This window comes from Eschrichtius robustus, chromosome 1 (genome assembly GCF_028021215.1).
Source record: "Eschrichtius robustus isolate mEscRob2 chromosome 1, mEscRob2.pri, whole genome shotgun sequence".
NCBI lineage: Eukaryota > Metazoa > Chordata > Mammalia > Artiodactyla > Eschrichtiidae > Eschrichtius > Eschrichtius robustus.
In genome coordinates, this window is record NC_090824.1 from 158,800,302 (window position 1) to 158,821,131 (window position 20,830).

At 38.6% G+C, this 20,830-nt stretch overlaps 1 protein-coding gene across 11 annotated transcripts in view; it reads left to right on the top strand.

Annotated features, from left to right (window-relative positions):
- Window positions 1-20,830, top strand: part of AKAP13 (A-kinase anchoring protein 13) — a 342,139-nt gene that overhangs the window by 268,174 nt on the left and 53,135 nt on the right. For all 11 annotated transcript variants that reach the window (XM_068557294.1, XM_068557256.1, XM_068557275.1 and 8 more), the window contains 4 exons: window positions 1,808-2,000; window positions 4,854-4,962; window positions 14,981-15,023; window positions 16,776-16,908. In XM_068557294.1, coding sequence (XP_068413395.1) covers window positions 1,808-2,000; window positions 4,854-4,962; window positions 14,981-15,023; window positions 16,776-16,908 — 478 coding nt within the window. The remainder of the gene's footprint in view (window positions 1-1,807; window positions 2,001-4,853; window positions 4,963-14,980; window positions 15,024-16,775; window positions 16,909-20,830) is intronic.

Sequence of the window (20,830 nt, forward strand, 5' to 3'; positions counted from 1 at the left end):
CACCAATCTGTTTAGATTCCAAGCTCACAGATTCCTCATCATTGCATATTCTTTCTCTCAACTAAGCAGCCAGATTTAATTACTAAAACATTTTCAGGTTTAAATTTTGTGGTAAGCATAGATCTGGCTTTCCCAGGCTTTACAAATAATTCATAATAGAAAACTAAATTTCTTCACTTAGTCTGTCTTCTTATCCCTGCTATTGAAAATGAGTTTTACAGAGACACTTACGTGTAGTTAGTCATGATTTCTATTGTCATATTGAAATAAGAAAAACAAAATCCATTGCTTAATTTACTCAAGAAAATAGAGGCATACGGTTTCAGTTCATAATAAGTAATTCATGGGGAAAAAGAGCAAATAGAAACCCTTCTAGACTGGCATACATAAATTTTTTGTAGCAATTGACTTTTTTTTTTCTTTTTTTTAATAAGGTACACATTTTTTTTTAAATTTATTTATTTTTATTTTTGGCTGTGTTGGATCTTCGTTTCTGTGCGAGGGCTTTCTCTAGTTGCGGCGAGTGGGGGCCACTCTTCATCGCGGTGCGCGGGCCTCTCACTGTCGCGGCCTCTCTTGTTGCGGAGCACAGGCTCCAGATGCGCAGGCTCAGTAGTTGTGGCTCACGGGCCTAGTTGCTCCGCGGCATGTGGGATCTTCTCAGACCAGGGCTCGAACCCGTGTCCCCTGCCTTAGCAGGCAGATTCTCAACCACTGCGCCACCAGGGAAGCCCTGTAGCAATTAACTTTGAGCAGAGATAACTAAATAGCTTCAGTATACCTTCAAATACAATTCCAGATGCTTGTAACTGAGGACATGGTCCGCTACAGCTGTATTCTGAGATCCCGTTGTAACTGCATGTAAATTATTCTGGCTAGCAACCCCAAGGATGATAGATGGCCAACCTCTCTCTGTAGCCTCCTGCTTACAAAAAAATGCTTTTCGCTCCGCAAACCACATAGTCTTTATTCCAGGGATCCCATTTTAGATACCAAACCTTAAGTTTGCTTTTTTCCCCTTTGTCAGTATTAAGGGGAAAAAAAAAAAATTAAACCTCTTTTAGATGCAGTGGCTTTTCAGCTTTTGCCCTTTAAGGTGTCACATGTGCCTGTCTGCAAATAACAATTCTCAGGAAACCTGTCAAAGCAGCTGTTGTCCGGGCCGCTGTGCACAGATGGTCATGTTCCTACGTAATGTGGGATTTCTGGGGGTGGATGCATACCTGTGAAGTTATAAAGGTCACCTAGACTATAGTTGAATGTAAAGTTATAAAGGTCCACTTGATGGATGCAAGGGCAAGTCTACGTCTCCCTCTTTGCCTTCTGAAAGTTACTTATGCTCATATTCTCTCTCTCTCTCAAGTCTAGGTCTCCCTCTTTGCCTTCTGAAAGTTACTTATGCCATTTAATTCTTTGGCATTTGCAGAGTTCAGATTCTGGCAAAGACTGATCACATCAGATCAAGGGAGAAAACACACATGAATAAAAGATCAATAAGCTAATGTGGCCTGTCCCTATGGTATATTGAAAAATGTCTGAGAAAATGACCTTAAGTGGTTCAACATTTGAATAAGTTGAATGAGGTTTAAAAAAAAAAAAAAAAATCTAAGTGCAGTATGTTTCTCAGCATACCGGGATATTTGCGGGGAAGGGTAGGTGGCGCTCATGGCTATGCCCTTGCAGATGGTTTTGCTGGGTGACATAGAAATACTTATGAGCAAGGGAGATACAGCTAAAGGGATTTTGTATCCTCCTTCCTTTCTGAAACTCAGAAATAGAATGAATTAACTCTTGGTTCTGTGTTCAGTTTCAGTCTAGAAGGCTTGACGGGAGGAGCTGGTATTGGAAACAAGCCATCCTCATCTCTGGAAGTAAACTCTTCAAACACCAAAGAGCTCAGACACCCTTTTAGTGGCGAGGAAAGGGGTGACTCGTTGGTGTCACTTTCAGAAGAGGATCTGGAATCAGGCCAGAGAGAACATAGGATGTTTGATCAGCAGGTAAGGCTGAAATGGGTGTATGTTGCTAATTTGGAAAAAATTAGTTTTATTTCCCTAAATATGTCCTCATATTAGGAACAAAGAAGGCAAGATTTATGTTAATATAAGGCTAGGAGCTATGATTACTTACCCACTGTGTAATAATCTCCGTGTAGCACACAGCAGTTTTTTAGCACTTAATACTAATTAAAGAATGCCATTAATCTGCATAGATTTAAATATTCCAGCAAAGCAAACATTTTGAAATTAGGAGAGTATCCAGGATATTAAATTGAGTTTTTCTTCTTGTCTGAGGACTTCTTTTACCACGCCAGTAGTAAAATGAGTCTTGAAGTGTATTACTTACCATTGTTAAATTTCCCAATTCTCAAAAACATATCCTAAGTTTCTCCTTCCTGGGGAAAAAAAATTCTTTGTCTCATTGCATTGTCTAGGCAACAACTAAGTATTCTCTCTGCTTCCTATCACTGCCAAGCTATTTGAGACAGCGTCTACACTCCCTGCCTTCTCTTTCTCCCCACCTAACGTCCACCACTATCACGCTCTTGAAATTCCTGTCTTGAAGGTCCTGGGCTTCCTTTTCAACCAGACCAAGTGACTTTTTCTTAGTTCTCATCTTCTCTTTATCACTTACCCTCAGGGAGTTTTTGAGTTGAGAATTTGAATCATATGCTTTTCTAGCATCCTACCCCACTCCGAGTCCTTTTTCCTCCTCTTCGGCCAAGGAGACTTTGGATTAACTTCTGAGAGGATTCCGGGATACACATTCAAATGAAACATGTCTAATTAAACAAACAAAAAAGTTAAACACCTGTCTCTGAATAGGTGACTGGCATTTTAGATAGAAATGTAAGGAAACATTTCAAATTAAACAAACAAAAACCTTAACCTGTTCTTTGAATCGGTGACTAAGGTTTTGTGTAGAAATTTAATTTTTTATTACATCCTGCTACATAGCAATGATATGACCAAATATAAATTTGGCACTAGAGGATTACCTTAGTAATGAATGTATCGCTTATGCTCATGTGAAGGCCGAAGAGAATTTAGGCCTAAGGAAAATGCAGTTGAAGGCCTAAAGGAATTTTACCTCCTTTTTGGCCCCCACCCGTGGCTTCTTGGCCTGATACTTTTTAGAAAAAGTTAAGAAAAATAACAAGAATACAGAGAATATATTCATTGAAGTAAATGGTTTAGATTTATTTAGCCTAATGGTAACAGGAAAAGGGAGGAAAAAAATAAGAAACAGTAATTTGGTGACTGCCGAGAGCATCTCTGACGAGTGGAAAGTCTGACAAGTGAAAAAGTTGCATTTTACGTGTATAGAATCCTTTGGAAGTCATTTGTAGGACCACGTAAAATACCAAAAATTGTGTGTTTGTGAACAGAATCATAGACTTAGAGCCAATGTATCCCTTCCTATTCCGCTTAAGCTTTGGTGTGTGAGAACTTCAAGCCCATTTAAATGACTTGCCTAAGCCTCGTAACTGGCTATTAGCTGAACAGTATTAAACTCAGAATTCCAGACTGTTAGTCTCACTGTTTTTTTCCATGTCTTTGAAGTAGATGACTTTTAATGAGGAAATGAGAACATTTTAATTTTCTTAATATTGTTTATGTAATAACATTTCCTGAACTGACATTCCTAGGAATTTTAGCTATGACCCTGTTTTATAGTAAGTGATGTCTTTCTAATGGCCTTTCTGATTGAGTCTGCCTAGCTGAAGTCGTTGACAGTGTAGCACCTTGTGTGCTTAGCCTTCTGGGGGCTCTGCCCACCCATAGTTTTCCATCTTGTGTGGATATTTGAGCTGCTGGTATCACTGATGTGCACAAGTTGCCTGCAGCCAACTTCTGTTGAAGGTCTCTGCCTTTCACTGATGTCATTTTTCAGACCTCACAGTTGTATTCAAAACATAGCAACTGTTTGCCTCAGACTCCATGGTTACCCATGGAACAAGCTCTAAATAATCAGAAGTCGTTGGCGCAGTTGAGTTCACCCTGGTAACGGATTTTCATTGCTTCCCTTTCAGCATGTACAGATTTCAGCTTACTATGAAGGGAAGGGATTTATGGTCATTAAAGTTAGTTGCCAATTAGAATGGCCTCTCTCAAAGCAAAAGGAGAGGGATCCCAGCATCACCGGAAGCATACTAGTAAACACTAGTTGACTGTCGTGGGTTTTGTTGCAGAAACTTCTGCAGTGGGTTGGATTACCTGGCCTTGAAGTGGCTGTGAATTTACTGAGGGAGTTCAGTTGTCAAATTTCAGTCACCCTCATGTTCATGTAGAAGCAGTCTAATCTTAGAAGAGGAAGTGAACATGATTTAGGCTTCTGTCCAGATGCACAGGCAACTTTGCTAGTGATCTTAAAACACTTTCTGTTTGTACCTCTGTTTCCAACTCTTTAAAATGAGAATGATATTACTGGTATCCTACTATATCTGTAAGTGATATTTAGATTTTCAAAGAGCAAGAACTATATGTAGTTTTGGTATTTCCAGTGAAATTATTTTTATCTGATTATGCATTCAGTAGATGTTTTATTAAGCACTTAAGAAGTTTGAAACATCATTAGGTATTATGAGGGATACGAGACAACTGTAAAGGATGGATACTCTAACTATCCCCATTTTACCGATAAGAACACTAAGGCTCAGAAAAGCTAGGTAGCGTCTCTGAAGTTGAGCAGCTGTTTCGTGGCAGGGGAGACTTTTGACTACAAAGCCTGTGCTCTTATCCCTCTTGTGTACTGCCTTATTTCCCTAGGCTGAGTCGGAATGTAAAATTTGGTGCTTACGTAGAAATATGAGAGCAGGTACTCACAACCTGTTTACTTTTTTTCCTTCACAGACATGTCACAGATCTAAACAACAGGGATTTAATTACTGTACATCAGCCATTTCTTCTCCATTGACGAAATCCATCTCATTAATGACAATCAGCCATCCTGGGTTGGACAGTGAGTATACTACTCTTTTTAATTAAATATATTATATTTTAAACATGTTTCCTCTCTCTCTCTCTTTCCTTGTTTTTCCACTTTAAGACCCTATGCCGTTACCTTACGGCATTTGCCTGCCTGTTCCTCTGAATGAATGGCTCATCATTTACAAAAAAGGTGACACAGAGTTCAGTTTGGGGATCTTCCTCCTTTTACTACACAAAAATCTCCTTTACACATTAAATTCATTGTATTCTTAGGCCTAAACCTGACAAACATTTTTAAAAACTTTCTATTTTGAGATAATTTCTGGTTAAAAATAACTTTTTTATTTATAAATAAAAATATTTATAACTATTTTCTAGTTAAAAATAACTATTTTTTAAAATAGTTGCAAAAACAGTACAAAGACTTAGTCACACATTCTTCACCTGGAGCCTCCCAGTGTTACCTTAACACTTGTTTTATCCATCTTGCTCCCTGTCTTTATCTCTGTCCTGAAAGACTTTTCTGAAACATTCGAAAGTAAGTTACACATATAATGCTCTTATGTCTCAAAGATATTTTCTTATATTACCACAGTACAATTATCCACATTTTATCCAGTACTAGTTTCCTGAGCTCTTCAAAAATGTCAGGCTCTTGAGGGACAAAGAGAGACTGAGATACATTTTTAGTCAGTTAAGTAAATGCCAAAAGGATTACAGCCAAAAATGATTACTGGAGCCGTATGCGGATTCAGGATCCACGACTGTGAAAGTTATGTAGAGACGTCGGGCATCCAGAGGCACAGAGCGTTTGCAAATTAAAGATGCTCGAAAACATATTTGAATTGGATCCAGATGTTTGCCACAGAAAGGTTTCTTTGGGAAACCCCACTCTTTTTGTTTTATTTTTAAAATAGATTTCTTTTTCATGAGTAGTTGCAGTGTGGGATCTTGATATAAAGATTTAAATTCTCATCAAAGAGAGTATGGTACATTACATTCTTTGCTGAAAGATCATGTATTCAGGAGGCTGAAGCCAAGGGTATAACCCCTCCTGGTATTTCTGGTGTTTCTTCAGCGTCCCCTGATATATAACCCATCTTAAAAGAGTTGAGGACAGGAGTAGCTGCCCTGCATTAATGGGATGTTCTGTCTCCATTCATGACTTACTAGAGGCCTCATTTTCTTAATTTCCACGGTGGAGTTAAGGCATAATGGATAATTCTGTTAACTTCGTCCTCATCTTCATATGATTAGTACTTCAAATACCAGTCTGGCCTGTTGGACTAAAGGTGCCTAATAATGACCTATTCCCCAGGATAACAGGTACAACCTCACAGAACTTGACTGAAATAGCTGTTCCTGTTTTTGCTTGGGTCTTGGTTTGGTTTGGTTTTCATTTGGCTTTGGGTTAGTGGTTTTGCTGGTGTAGAACGAAAATTATTATAACAAAATAGTTTATAGTGGCTTTGAACCCGGAGAACTAGAACTTGATAACCAAAGACAGTCAGTGAGGCGTTTCAGCTCTGCACCCCCTCCTCCCGTGGCCTGGTGAAGGGCCTGCTCCTGCAGCAACAGCTGCCCAGTACCAACAGAACGTGGCCCGGAGAGAGAGCTTTTTCCATTGTTCTGTGACACACTCTCTTGCCTCGTGCATGAAACACTTCATTATTTTTCCTCCAAAAAGCAAGATGGTTTTTGACTGTGCTTTCAGTTGCTAACCAGCACTCTAAATGATGCGGGTCACCCCCAGGAAACACTGTCCTCTGGCGCCAGGAGCTCTGGCACATCTCGTTGCTGGGGACTTGTGGCTCAGCTCACTGAGGGGTACTGAGATCAGAAGCTGACTGCTGTCATGAGTAGAGCTTGGAGCAAGAGTCCAACCCTTTCATCAAAGTAGAGTACCCTCATTCTGATTTGTCATGTACATTTCATGCAGATTGGAATGATTAGCCAGCCCCACTTACTTCCCTAAGTTAGCATGTACTATAATTGGAGGGCTCATCAACTCTAATGACAGTATTTCTCCTTAGTCCCTCCCCACATACAATTAATTTTCCCAACTGTATTTTTTTATTCTGCTCTAGAAACATAAATTTTTTGCAGATGTAAAAATTCTGGCTGTTAAACAGAAGGCTAAAACTTGTATCTTGCATGCTATGCCTTTAAGTCTCAGGGTAACTGGGCGGTTCTCGACTTGCACAGACACAAATCTTCATTCCAGATCTCTTAAATACTCTGCGTGAGTCATCTTTGGCCATGGTCTTCCTTGCTGAAACTATCATAATTAAAACCTACCCAGTGGTTTTAAAACCCAAAGTGTGTGGTACACTTAAGATATTTTAACTAATGCCTTATTGTAAGCACACTTAATGGCTTTGTGACCTTGGGTCCTTGAACTATTAAACAGGGCTAATAATATGATAGGGCTTAAGTTGAATTTATTTAAAATTCACATTAGCGTGTTTCCCGGCTTATGATAAGCACTTGTTATCTTTATGGGATGAGTTCACAGTGTCCAGGCGGTGCCGGGGTCCGTTTTTCTCTGACCAGAGTCTAAGCAATGATGAAGGAACTAGAACGTGGTCCCTCATTTTCTTTAAGTGGCTGTGTCTTAACGAGTGTGCTTGTCTAGGGACAAAATACTTCCTAAACTCAGCCTTATCTCACTACTTCCCAGCTATTACTTGTGTTCTAGCTTCTACCTTGAAGGAAATTAGCTGCTTCTCCCACAACCTTTCATAGCTGTTACCATTTGAGCATTTCTGAAAACGTGTGTCCACCGAGCTGTTGTCTGGAATATCCCATCATTGGGTCACTGGCCAGATTAGAAAAACAGACAAACTCAGCATTATTCCCAAACTGGAATCTGTTTCAAAAATTCATTGATGCAGAGGACAATACCAAATAAAGGCGATGACTAAAATATTTCTGTGTCATTTTCTGGGGTGGAAAGTAGATGGGCAACAGCTGATTTAGGAACCGTAATGGGCAGGAAGGCTGTCCTAGCCCATGTCTTCCATTTGCTGTCTTGGTGGGGGGGAACATGACAGAGGCATCTTGCCGGCTCATCTTTTTAGGGAATCAGAATAGCACTGATGCTGCCTGTATCATGTGGGAAAATGCCGGGGAGGACTGCCCTCAGAGGAACCGCTCCAGGAAGTGTGTTCCCAACATAGGGTTGAGTGGAGACTTCCAGCTTGCCAGGAGACTCAGATGGTTTCTCGGTAGAGCTTAAAAACAAGCTTTATTTTTGCAGATATGGAATAATTCAGTTATCACAGACAATCCCTTAACAAGACTATATTTTTTAACTTTTCACTGCTTGCACCCAGAAGATGCTTAGAAACAGTAAACTGTTTGGTTGTATCCCTGCTAAGCATATTAGTGGTGGTAATATTAAAAAGAGAATGATACCCATTAGACAATTTAACCCCCTGGGCTTCTTAATGAGATTTCATTTTGCCCTTCATTTTTCAGGGTTTCTTATCACAAAGAATGGTGTTCACAAATGGCACTTGTCCTTGGAATCATTCTCAGACCTTCACTCATGGTGTGTGAATTGACCAAGTTCCTTATGCATGTTTTGATGGCAACGCTAGCTTGTCATTGTATAGCTTGCATTAGACTACGAAAGCTAAGTGGGTCTTAAGAACTTGAAGGGTGGCATTTACATATATAAAATGCACCAGATCTTCAAAGCTAAATGATCCATGCGACCAAAGATCAGGGTGGGCGTATAGAAAGTTAGGCATCGATGCTAATGAGGATATTTTATCTTTACTTTCTGTGCTTAGTTTCTCTCTCTAACTGGACAGTGGGATGAGACTTTATTGGAATACATTTATTTTCTTAGGGTAGTTCTGTTTGGAGAAGATAACATTTGACAAATTTGTCAGAACAAAAATTCAGTCAGGAAAACAGACTTTTTATATTGCTCTTTTTGATTATATTGCAAGGCTGGAATATTTACATAGTCATTAAAGTTGAGTATGTTATAAAACTGAATCCCTGTGTTAACAGAACATATTCTTTCCATATATGTTGAAGATACTCCTTATTCATACAAGTAGGTTTCTCTTCATGATCCATGATCGTGTGACAAAAGAAGGGGATACTTTTAGATTTGGGGTAATAAGAGAGCTCTTTTTCATTTCCTAAATTTGCTTTACATTTGGAAATACTTTAGAACACACATTAAAATGGTATCTTACTTTTGTACTAGACCATCACTGCCTAAAAAGCCAGTGTACGTGAATTTGTGCCAGATGGTCTCTGTTACGAGCAGTGGCTGCACCCTGCAGTCTGTCATCACTTAGCATTTATCTGGGGTGTGGAGTGGCTTTTGTGTTGGGTAGATACAGGGCTTTTTCCTTCATTTTATTTAGGTTATTGAGCTTCCAGAAAGCCTGACAAAAGGAAATTCATTTATTAATTTGTTTATTTATTCAATAAATATTTGAGTACCTACTCTTTGCTAGGCACCAGGCTAGACAGTAGAAGGAGAGGGATGAACTTCCAGACACGGTTCCTTTTCTCACCACACTTAAGCTGATGGACATGAGAACAGTTGAGTGTAACAGAAGATGATAAATGCAGCAATTGAAAGAAACGTTGGGTGTTTAGGAGCCTCCGACTTGAGGGGCCAGAGAAGGCTTACTGGGGAGAAGTGATACCAGAGTCGAGACCAAGAGGAGTCTAGGAATTCGCTGGGTGAACTAGTATGTGGAAAGCTAGACTGAGGAATTTGGGCTTCTTGTCTGAGGGCAATGGAGTGATTTAAGTTGATTAAATCGATTAATTAATTGATTCACGCCCTTCAGAGAGACCACACTGAAGAAGGTGTTGGGGAGGAGAGACTGGTAGATCAGTAGAAGGCTATTGCAGGATTCTGGTGAGAGTAGATGGTGGCCTGAACCAGGCCGTAGAGCACTGGCAGTAGGGGAAAAGTTGATGTTCAGAGAATTCTAGAAGGCAAAATCAAAAGGACTGAGTGATGTGATAAAAGGATTCAAGGATGGTACCCAGGTTTGTGTTCTGGATAATTAGTTAGATGTTAGGTACCACTCACCAAAGGAAGGAATAAAGGAGGAGGAACAGGTCAGGAGGAAGGGGGTAAGTTGATATATGTACTTGTTCAGTTTGAGCTGCTGTGGGATATCCACCCACAGGTGGGCGGTGAGATGAATGAGGCGTGAATTCAAAGGAGAGACCTGGCTTGAAAATAGAAAGTTGTGGAGTCACCACTGTATCACATGCAGACTGTACTCGAAGGGGAGACAGTGAATGAGGGGGTTTGGGGTGAGGGGGAAGAGAGCCAAGTACGGGATCCTGAGGAACACCACCACTACAGGCATTTCCTTACTTTGAAGGAAAAAAACTCCAGCTGTAAATGATGACTGTGAAAAGTAATATACTTCTTGTTTTCATAATGTAACAAGTATCTATTTGTTGGATGAATTTTCTTAAGCTGCATTAGAATTCTGCATATTCAGAAATAAAGTTGAAAATGTGAGAACATTACGTTGTCCACCTAGACAGCCTCTCCTGGAATCATCCAGGCCAGTGACATCATTCTCGGCACTGTGGGTCTGAGGTGCCTTTCACTCTGTTCTGGTATGATCTGCATGCTCTAACGTCTTCTGTCCACCCACTCCTCAGCCCAGCAGCAGATGCAGCCAACAAGGCGGATCTCCTTCTCCGTCAGCATCTCTCCGCTCCTCCTTAAGTCTAAAACTCTCTTTTCTCTTGGCTCTTCTTATTCCAGTGATGAGGAGGAGGAGTTGCATAGTAAGTAAGCAACTTTGGCGTCCAGTGGCTGTGCTCCAGTGTCTGACCAGTGCTGAAAATGCTATAGGCTTGGTACTGAGAAATTTGGGGACTTTTCTCCCCTTGCATGTCATCATTTCTAAATCGTTCATCTTCATGCTTTGCTTTGAAAATTAATTTGGATAAAACAACAACGTTTTTGTCGTCTCTGCACTACCAGTGCTTGACTGATCCAGTGACCTGATTCCAGGGCCTGAGACACCCTCTCAGAACAGAGATACCTTCAAAGGCATAAGGGCTTCCCATCCCACCTTGTACCTTTTGTAATGCTGAGTAGTAATTTCACAAAACTTTCCGTTTGATCATGTAAATTTCATTTTCATTATTTCGCTTTTTTTTTGTCTCGTGGGACAGATGCCTAGATGTCCACTTGTGATACTTAAAAACTAATGTTAGGGCTTCCCTGGTGGCGCAGTGGTTGAGAGTCTGCCTGCCAATGCAGGGGACGCGGGTTCGAGCCCTGGTCTGGGAAGATCCCACATGCCGCAGAGCGGCTGGGCCCGTGAGCCACCACTACTGAGCCTGCGCGTCTGGAGCCTGTGCTCCGCAACAAGAGAGGCTGCGACAGTGAGAGGCCCGCGCACCGCTATGAAGAGTGGACCCCGCTTGCCACAACTAGAGAAAGCCCTCGCACAGAAATGAAGACCCAACACAGCCATAAATAAATAAATAAATAAATAAATAAATAAATAAATAAATAAATAAATAAATAAATAAATAAATAAATAAATAAATAAATAAATAAATAAATAAATAAATAAATACATACATACATACATACATACATACATACATACATACATACATACTAATGTTAAACTTTTTTCTTCTCACCTTTCAGACCATTTCTTTTTTTTTTTTATCTTTGTCAGTTTTTTGTTTGTTTTTGGAGTTTTTTTGGCCGTGCTGCACGGCTTGTGGCATCTCAGTTCCCCAACCAGGGATTGAACCCGGGCCATGGCAGTGAAAGCCTGGAATCCTAACCACTGGGCCACCAGGGAACTCCCCCAGACCATTTATTTAAGAATACCTTTTCTTTGAGATTAAACCACATGGATTATTGGGTGGAAGTTAGGTATTTGTTTCCCTACCTTTTCTCCTTTTGAACTTTTATTTTTCAATCCTTTTACTACACTGTAGGTTTCAGATTATTATATTGTTACTTGATAATAACCTAGTTTAAAAACTTTATAAGGTATCAGTTTTAGTAAGTTTGGAGAGGAAATGAAACCCCCCCCACCCCCATGAAAATCACTGTTTTCAATTGTGCAGGATTTCTAGATGATTCCAGGATTACTATTTTTAATGGAAAAACTACTTCTAGTATAAAGTTAAATAATGAATTGTTTTCATTTCATATAACTCATATGAGTCTCAGGCAATTACAATATCCATATGATTAAGCATCCTAATTCCCTACCATTTGCTGATCCTAAGTTTTAGCAATATTTAAATAATTATTTAATATTTAAATATTAAAATGTAATATTTAAGCAATATCAAGCTCAGGGAGACATTTTTGCATTGTTCTTAAAGGAAAGTGGCTTATGCACAGATGAAGGTCTTATATGCTCAATATTTTCTCACAATTAAAAGGCATTTGGTTTAGGCACACAAGATAGTCAGTCTATACCCGTTGTCATAGGAGGGAAGTTGTGAAAATCCGTCTGCAACTTTGAGTGTTCAGAACTTCTCAAAGTTGTTTCATCTCAAAGTATTTGTAATATGCTGGGAAACAGGTCAGCACGGCAAAAAAAAAACCCAAAAAACTAAGGTCCCAGTAGTATTTCTTCTACCACTAGTAAAATTATGACTGGTTATTCAGTTAATCAGCACTGGTTACTCAGTTAATCCAACCTGATGTAATCATAAAAATATAGAAGCTTGACGAAACCTTTGAATCAAATATCCAGCATTCCTCAGAATGTGTTCCTTAAACTCAAAAATACAGGAGAATTATGGGGAAGGGGGAAAAGGAAGAAAAAGAAAGGGTTGGTTCTTGGCCATATAAATTTAGGAAACTCTGTTTTAAGCCAGTTTCAAAGGCTAATGTGTACATTGTGAATTTCCAAGGCAACGTTCAGTATGCCGTGTTTCCCAAACTTACTAACTAGGTAACTACAGTATGTTCATGATGATGTGTAACATCTCACGAGACGGGTGTTCCAAGGAACATACTTTAAAAAATATTGACTGTGTCCATCCAGTAGTTCCAGTCCTGGAATGTTGTTATATTAGGTCTGCAGGTTATTTCATGCCTTTTAAAAAAAGGTCTAGTTGAAATATGCTGTTTACGTGCAACAGTACTTCATAGGCTAACTTCAATGACAGATTTCTTTGCTTCTGTCTACAATTATATCATGGAAGTAACATTGGTTATATCGTATTCTTAGATGCCCTGAAAAGTTGATGGCACTTTAGGAATTTCAGGGGCATTGATTTTAGAAACATTGGTGGGTTAATCACTGTTTTTCAGAACCACAGCTCAGAGGTCATGGTAAATGAATTAAAATACCTTTCAGCAGCAAAAAAGTTGGAAATCCTTATAGGAGTCATAGATTCTCCCAGTATTCAAATCACGTATTTGTTTTTAGTTTATTTGAGAGAGACCTTCTGGGAGCTTATTCTTGGCCATGCTCTCTGCTGGTTGGTGTTTTTCTTTATGGGTTTTATTTTTACTTTGTTCATATCACTAGGGTGGTAACTTACTAGGTAACTGATAAAGTGTACAACAGAATCCTGGCAGCCTGAGAGAATTTAATGTTGCTTATATATCATTCAGGGCTCCTTGAGTGGAAAAAATTTTAAAGCCCCCAAATCTAAACCATACTCTTGATTTTTGTTTAAGTAAATTAAGGCATTCTGAGGTTAAAATGCTGATGGTTTCACACCTAGATCATGCAGAACTGGAAGATAGATCCCAGATCTTATTCTTACTCTTCATCTTTCTCTTTCTTCTGGCTATTGTTACCATGCATTATAACTGAAATAGAAGAAGAACCCCAAATAAGTAAAAGGGAAAACTATAGAAAGCAATCTTCTGAAGACTTAGAATTCATTTTTAAGTTTCTCATGCATTATTTCCACCTGTTGGCTGTATGTTAGTAATAACTTCAACTTTGCATTTCTGTTCAGAATCTGGAACAATTTGGAGTTTTTAAGAGTTCCAAATGCTGGTAACCTGGTAGTGGAACATTTTCAAATCTCTATCAAATTAAAGTTTTACTCAAAGTAACCTCAAGGAGAAAGGGTGTGTTTTGTCCACATTATAAAAATAGTTATACAGAGCAACCTTTGTCTACCTGGAATCATACACCGGAAGTGTTTCTATACCTGATCTCCTAAAACCTTGGAAACCATTTATCATTGTGTGATTGCGGCCTTTCTCTCATCTGAGTCCTAAAGTAGCTCAACCTTGATTAACGTGTCGTAGGTAAAATGATGGTATTGTTCCTTCTGTATTTGTTCTACTTATTGTCCTATCTGACTTAGCCTTAGATTTAATGACCCATTTTAGTTTACGGTCTGATAGTTGTGGGAGGAGGAAAAATGTATCTGCCCTACTCATTCGATCAGTATCAGCCTGGAAAGAACCTTAGCATCTGTTTTATCTTCTTTATTTCATAGATGAAGAAATGAAATCCAGAGATCTCACCCCAAATTAGTGGCAGGGCCTAGACCTTATAGGCTAGCTCTGATGCTCTTTCCTGTTCACTAATCCATTTCTAGGAATGCTTAAGAAAATATCAGACCTATATTAGCTAGACTTTTAGCATAGAAATATATGAAAGCAAAATTAACAGCATACAGGATGACATTTAATTTCCTGTTGTATATTCCTCCTCTGACATCATCTCAGAAGGATGGCCTATGGACTCTGTACCTTCACAAGAACAGGAATTAAACGTGCATTTGAGCTTGTTTTTTTTTTTTTTTTAAGTTGATTGGGGGTTTGTTTGGTTACTTGAATCCTGGATTAAAATTTTTTTCCACATGGGAAATTCACTCCCCATTGCTGCCAATTTTCCAGTTCTGATTTGAGGGTTTCATTTTTAATTTTTCCTTCTTCCAAACCCTCATGAGGAGAAGACATCCCACACTGGCTTTCAAAGGCTATTTTTGCTTTATCTGTGTCAGTCGTAAAAACGCTAAACATTTTATCTGTTATCCAGGTAAAATCCTTTTGTTCTAACTTTTATTCTGCCGTTCTTGTTTTCTAGATTCACGGCCCTTCCACAACACCAATGCTAATCTGACTGAGAGGTACTATATATTTATTTTGTTACTCCTTTTCCCAAGATGAAATAAAGGAAATCCGAAATGTCTTACGGCATTTAGGCAAACTAAGTTAATTGAGCTCATTGGAATCTTACTTCCTTGACTGATAAATTTGGAATAATGGTTAGAAATGTTTTTTTAATGAAGGCTATATCCTTTTTAATTAACGTCTTGAATAGTTTCCCACCTTTATTCTTTACACCATCTGAATAATAAAGATTATTGTTTGCATTTATTCACATAAGGATACACTTATATTTAACTTTATGAACTTTGCACTCTTTGCTTATGGGAATTTATAATTCCTAAGTCTTAAGAACATTTTGTTTCATAATTTGTGTGTGTGTGTTCGTGTTCATGCAGTATTGCTGCCTTCTTAGCCATTTTAAGCTTTAAAGCTATTTTCTTCTGTATACATTGATATGGTACACACCTCTGTCCAAGTAAGTGAATTGGTTCTTTACTTGCCAGCAGGCAAAAGACTGCTATTTTGACCCATTGTTTATTTTTGTATTCCTCTTTTCAAGCTTATGAGATTAAATATTCTAATTTAAGCATAAATGGGGTTCTGACTGTTGCCCCACTGTGTTTTTTAAGTTGCCTTCCTTTTCACAAAGGCATCAGTTGTGACTCAGTGATCCAGAACTCTCTCAATATGAGTGCTCTTCTTTGCACTTCTGTCATATTTTACCTATTCTTTGTTGTTTCTACAGTGGTGATTTTCACACCATTTCCCCTTTATCTTTGTAACAGACTGCCTTATATTGTAAACAATATTTTATATATAAATAGACTTTAGCTACTGAATAGGACCCTTGTGGTTCTGCCTGTCTGCCCTCTCACAGAGGCCCTTGAGGCAAACACTACTTTCTATGGAAAACTTCTAACACAACTGTTCGAGAACACCTAGGAAAAGTAGTTTGAATAGATTTCTATATAATAGATTATGTATACAACTGTACATAATTGTATATGTATACAAATCATTATGTGTACAAGGGCCCAGCATTCTTTGAGGAAATCAACCTTTGTGAATTTCCTAGGGTCCAGACATGCCCATCATGGATGAACTTAGAATACAGGTGTCCTAAACAAGTAGGTCAGTACATCTGGATCTCTGTGAAACTCCTAGAATGGACCTTTCTACACTAGGTGTCAGTTTTGCCTACTGTTTTGCCTGCCTAAAATTGTGCATAGCTGAATTCACGTATTGATTGTCCAGTGTGCCAGAGGACTGAAAAAGAGGTGTGATCTCTCCTGTTAGGGAACTTGGATATTCATTCAGTCATAAAAATTCCTTGGTTTGCATCACATATACGGGTTTCTTTTCAAACACGTATTTAATGCAAAGAAGTTTATAAATGGGTGCTTAGATTAAAAAATTTCAGATAAAATAATTAATGAATAATTGATCTTTAGACTATCATCAGATCACAAAAACCCATTAGTAAAGCACTAATAAGTGATGTAAGAAAACTTAGCCAAGCTGTGACATTAGAACATGGGCATTCTGGCGTGCTCTGTTCTCGGATAGATATTTTTATATAAGACCATTCAGCAGCCTCTGTCCACCTCTTATTCCTTTTCCCATTTTCATGTGAGTATATAAGTTGGCTGTGACTTGTAGCTAAAATAATACATGACAACGATGGTTACAAAGAATTATATGTAGAGTGTTGTAATTTTTAAAAATCAACTTCTGTAATCTTTTCAAAAACTCTTCTTTTTTCTATTTAGTATAACAGAAGAGAACTTTAATTTCCTGCCACAAAGCCCCTCCAAGAAAGATTTTGAAGGGAAGAGTGGAACAAAAGTCAGTCGTACGTTCAGCTACATCAAGAATAAAATGTCCAGCAGCAAGAAGAGCAGGGTAAGTACTCGTGGGCGTTTCTGTGTGACAACCTCAGCCGGCCCTCCGTAGGCTCCAGGCACAACCTGCACACACCAGGAAACTAATTAAATGATGGGGACAGGTGGATATAAGTTCAGAGATGCTGGCTCAAATAGCCTAATATTTGAAGAAAACTAACAGCAAGAAAAATAACAATAAGAGGTGATTCCACCAATTGAGTGTTTACTATAGGCTAAGAACTTTCCATAGAGAATCTCATTTAATCCTTTCTACAACCATGTATGGTAGATATTATCTCCCTTTTCTAGGAGTAAGGTAGCTTATCTGGGAAAAATAAGGAAATAAAAATTACCTGTAATAATCCCACATAGAGATAACTACTCTTCTAATATTTTTTTCATGTATTTTTAGAAAGAAAGGGATAAAAAAGGCATTAACTTTCTTATACCAATTCCTGGTGCTAAACCAAAAGATGCCATTTCATATTAGTGGGGAAAAACTTTCTGCCTCGCACTCCCCTACACTCTATTCACCCACCCAAACTCCAAGAAAGTAAGAAGAAAAAAAAAAAAGGAAATCAGTTACGGAGTTCTTGCACAGGAATCACTATATGTATGTGTGTGTTATACACATATACACAGGTACATACATACTTAGAAGTATGGGAATAAACAAGCATTGGACTCAAGGGTATCGTTGTAGAAGTGCACACACCACCCCACCCACACCCCCGCCGCCAGCGCAAACGCAGACAAGCTTCTTAGGTCCTTAGGTAAGTGGGCTGGTAGAAATAGAGCCAATGTACTTTACTGAGTTTTGTAAATAAGATCTCTTTCTTTTAGCAAATACTAGATTTGGTCATCGCTCAGATAAATTTTTCCATAAAACCTGCCACCAGAATTGTGTTTTCTCTTCATTTCTCCTGCCCAAAGGCACAATGGACAGAAAATGGACAAACTGGAAAAGATGCAAAGTCTAGCAAATCGTGAACTATTATTTTACCAATAAATAGTATAAAATATAGAAATGATACTTAATCTTGGAATAATAAATTCAGAATTTTGTAGGAAAAAAAAGAGTCTAGCAAATCGTTTCTAGAATAGTCACATATTTAAGCGTTAACTTCATGTTTAGCCTTGTTTTATAATTCAAAAAAATTAAGGCTAAAGAGGGCAGAATGCTTATCATTATTCTACATATGGCAGCAAGGCTTAAAATAGAGCCATATCTATCTTACTTATCACTGCTGGCTTAGACGCTGGTTGGCATCAACAAAAGAAAATCTCCTTGAAAGTTCAGTATAATTTGGCCAAATGTTATTGAGTGGCTTCTGTAATCAGCATTCTGCTAGGTACTAACAAGCACCCAGAAGAACCAAAGCCACATAGTCTTTACCTTGAAAATTTTTATGATCTGTTTGGATGATTTCAAATGTTTCTGTTGTTTTCTATCTTGTTTTTAAACTGTGGAATCTTTTCTTCAAACAAACTTTTAATTGGAAGACCAGTATAAAGTGGAGATCCCCCTTTCCATACACCCCCTAGTACCACCGACGTAAGGGCAGAGCAGTGAATACACCACTGATCGCATTGACAAGGTAATACAAACAGACAAGAAAGAAACGATGTAAGACTGAATTTAGAAACTGGAACCTGACCTTTAAAAAAGTCTCGCACCAGCCTCCTTATTTTACAGACTGAAGCACAGAGAAGTATGCTTCAGGTAACAGACTAGATCATATCTTGTGATCTGACTTCTAGCAAGTAGAACTCTTCATTTCATGTTCACTCTTCAACAAGAGTGAACTGTTACTGCACAGTATCTTTTTCCTTTAACTTTTTTCATAACCTCGAAGGACTGGAGTTTGCTAGTAGGGTGATGAAGAGAAGGGGCAGGAGAAGAGAAGGCAGTTTGTGTACAAGTGCAGCCTGTCATCAGTGGCAAGACGGCATCAGCTGACCTGTCACCTCCCATCTTCTCCTTTGTCAAAGTGACAGCACTCTTTTGCAATGAGGTTGCTTCCTCTTTCAGGCTCTTGGCTTCAAGGTTTGATCTCTGGGGGCTTGTGCTATCTCTAGTGATGGAAATCCGCAAAAAGTTGCAAATCTGTAACCCTGGATTGCGATCCTTTTCACATTATCAGGGGTTTAGATGCCCCAGTAGCCAAATACATTAAGAAGCTTAAGAGTCACCTTTGATCATTGTTACTAGCTCACTTTAAATAGGGTTGTTTTATCCCCCCACAGGACAGCTCAGCTTTTGTCAATGTACCAAAAGATAGTAAGAAATAGGGGAAATGGTGAAGTAATATATTTTATGTTAAAATTAAATACCTTGTCTTTATTTGCCATTGTACCCACAGGAGAGCTTTACCATTCAGAAGTATTTTATTCTCTAAAGGATAACACAAAAATAAGTGAATGATTTCTTGGTGTGATGATGCTAGCTCTACTCTTTCCCTTAACTGTCGAATAACGTTAGTTCTCCATAGTGCTTAAAAAATTGAAAATGCTACTATAAATGCTAGCACTGGTTTTTTTATATTATTTAGTGTAAGCACTCTATAGTATATATAATATACCATGTATAACATAGTATACACTATATATATTATACATCTATTCTCATACCTGTAGCCAGTATATGAGAAATTTGGGGGAAATTGAGTACTCATCCTTTATATGTCCTTTTAAGAATTCTCATTAACTGGCATGAGTTATTAGATAAATATTTGAATCTTTTTTTGAAAGAGGGAGAACCTAAACAGGAAGTATAACAGGAAGACGGGCAGTTTCTGCTTTTGTCTTTTAGTATCTTTAAGAGGTAGTACTGTTTCCTGCTTAGGTAAGTTTACTTGCTGCAGAGTATTTAAACACTAATATGCATAATGTCCGCATTCACAAAGGGAGTGGGGTGACCCTCTTTAAACCATCCTGTCACACTGATTTTCTTTTTTCTAAGCTTTCCTCTTTGCAAACAACAGGGAGACAGTCAGGGATGTTTGAGACAAATTCGTAATCTGACTTGAAGCAGGCATTTTCGGATGTAAGGATCAGACTCCTGCACAGCTGTTAATATACTTCATGACTTCATAACAAGACATTCAGCTTCAACTCCCAGTTCCTGTGGTGAACTAAACGAAAAGAACTAAACCCCTCCGCCTTTCAAAGGTGCCGACTAGGGTAAAGTAGTGTTTGCAAAGGCTTAAGTCAGCATTAAATATCATTATCTCTCTCGTTCCTTCTTTGATTAAAGACCTGCAGTGTGACAGTTGCTTAATCACAGCATGCTTCACAGTTTTCCAGAAAGTTCTCTGACTTTTTTTTTTATTGTAATTACTTGTCTCAAATGGTAGGTTTAGAAAAATGAAAAAATCACTTTCCCTCATAGTATCCTAGTATAGTTGTTACCTGCAGTTTTCTCTTTACATATTGTTAGTTTCTATTTCCCCAGCACACAGGTTTAAAAAGCATTTTGGCAGGTGTTAAACAAGGAAAAGTCAAACTTCAGAAAACTACCAATCGCCTCCTTACCCACAGGCGTGACTTCACTAAAAAAAGTTTTCTTCATAAATGTATTGCTTTTTATAAAATGAGCACATCTAATTAAATAGATGTGTTCCTTAACTTCTGGTGTTAAAAAATCGGCCTCAATCTTGCCAGAGTTCCCATCTTGCAACTTAAGTACTGTCCACACACACTGTGTTAGGGGGAATTTGTTCTCTTTCATGTCCTGTGTTCTTTGTAACTAGGGTGGTTGGCTGTACTGGCAGCATGCAAATAGTTAAGCTTGTCTTAAGGAAACAAGCAGCCTCAGCCCTCCCTCCTTCCCTTTCTCAACCAGTCCGTGGCTTCCTCTTACCGTTTCTCTAATGGTTGCTCTGATGGCAGCTCGGAGCTCCTGGGCTGTGCCCCGCCGGCATGAGCCCCTCCTTCTGTGA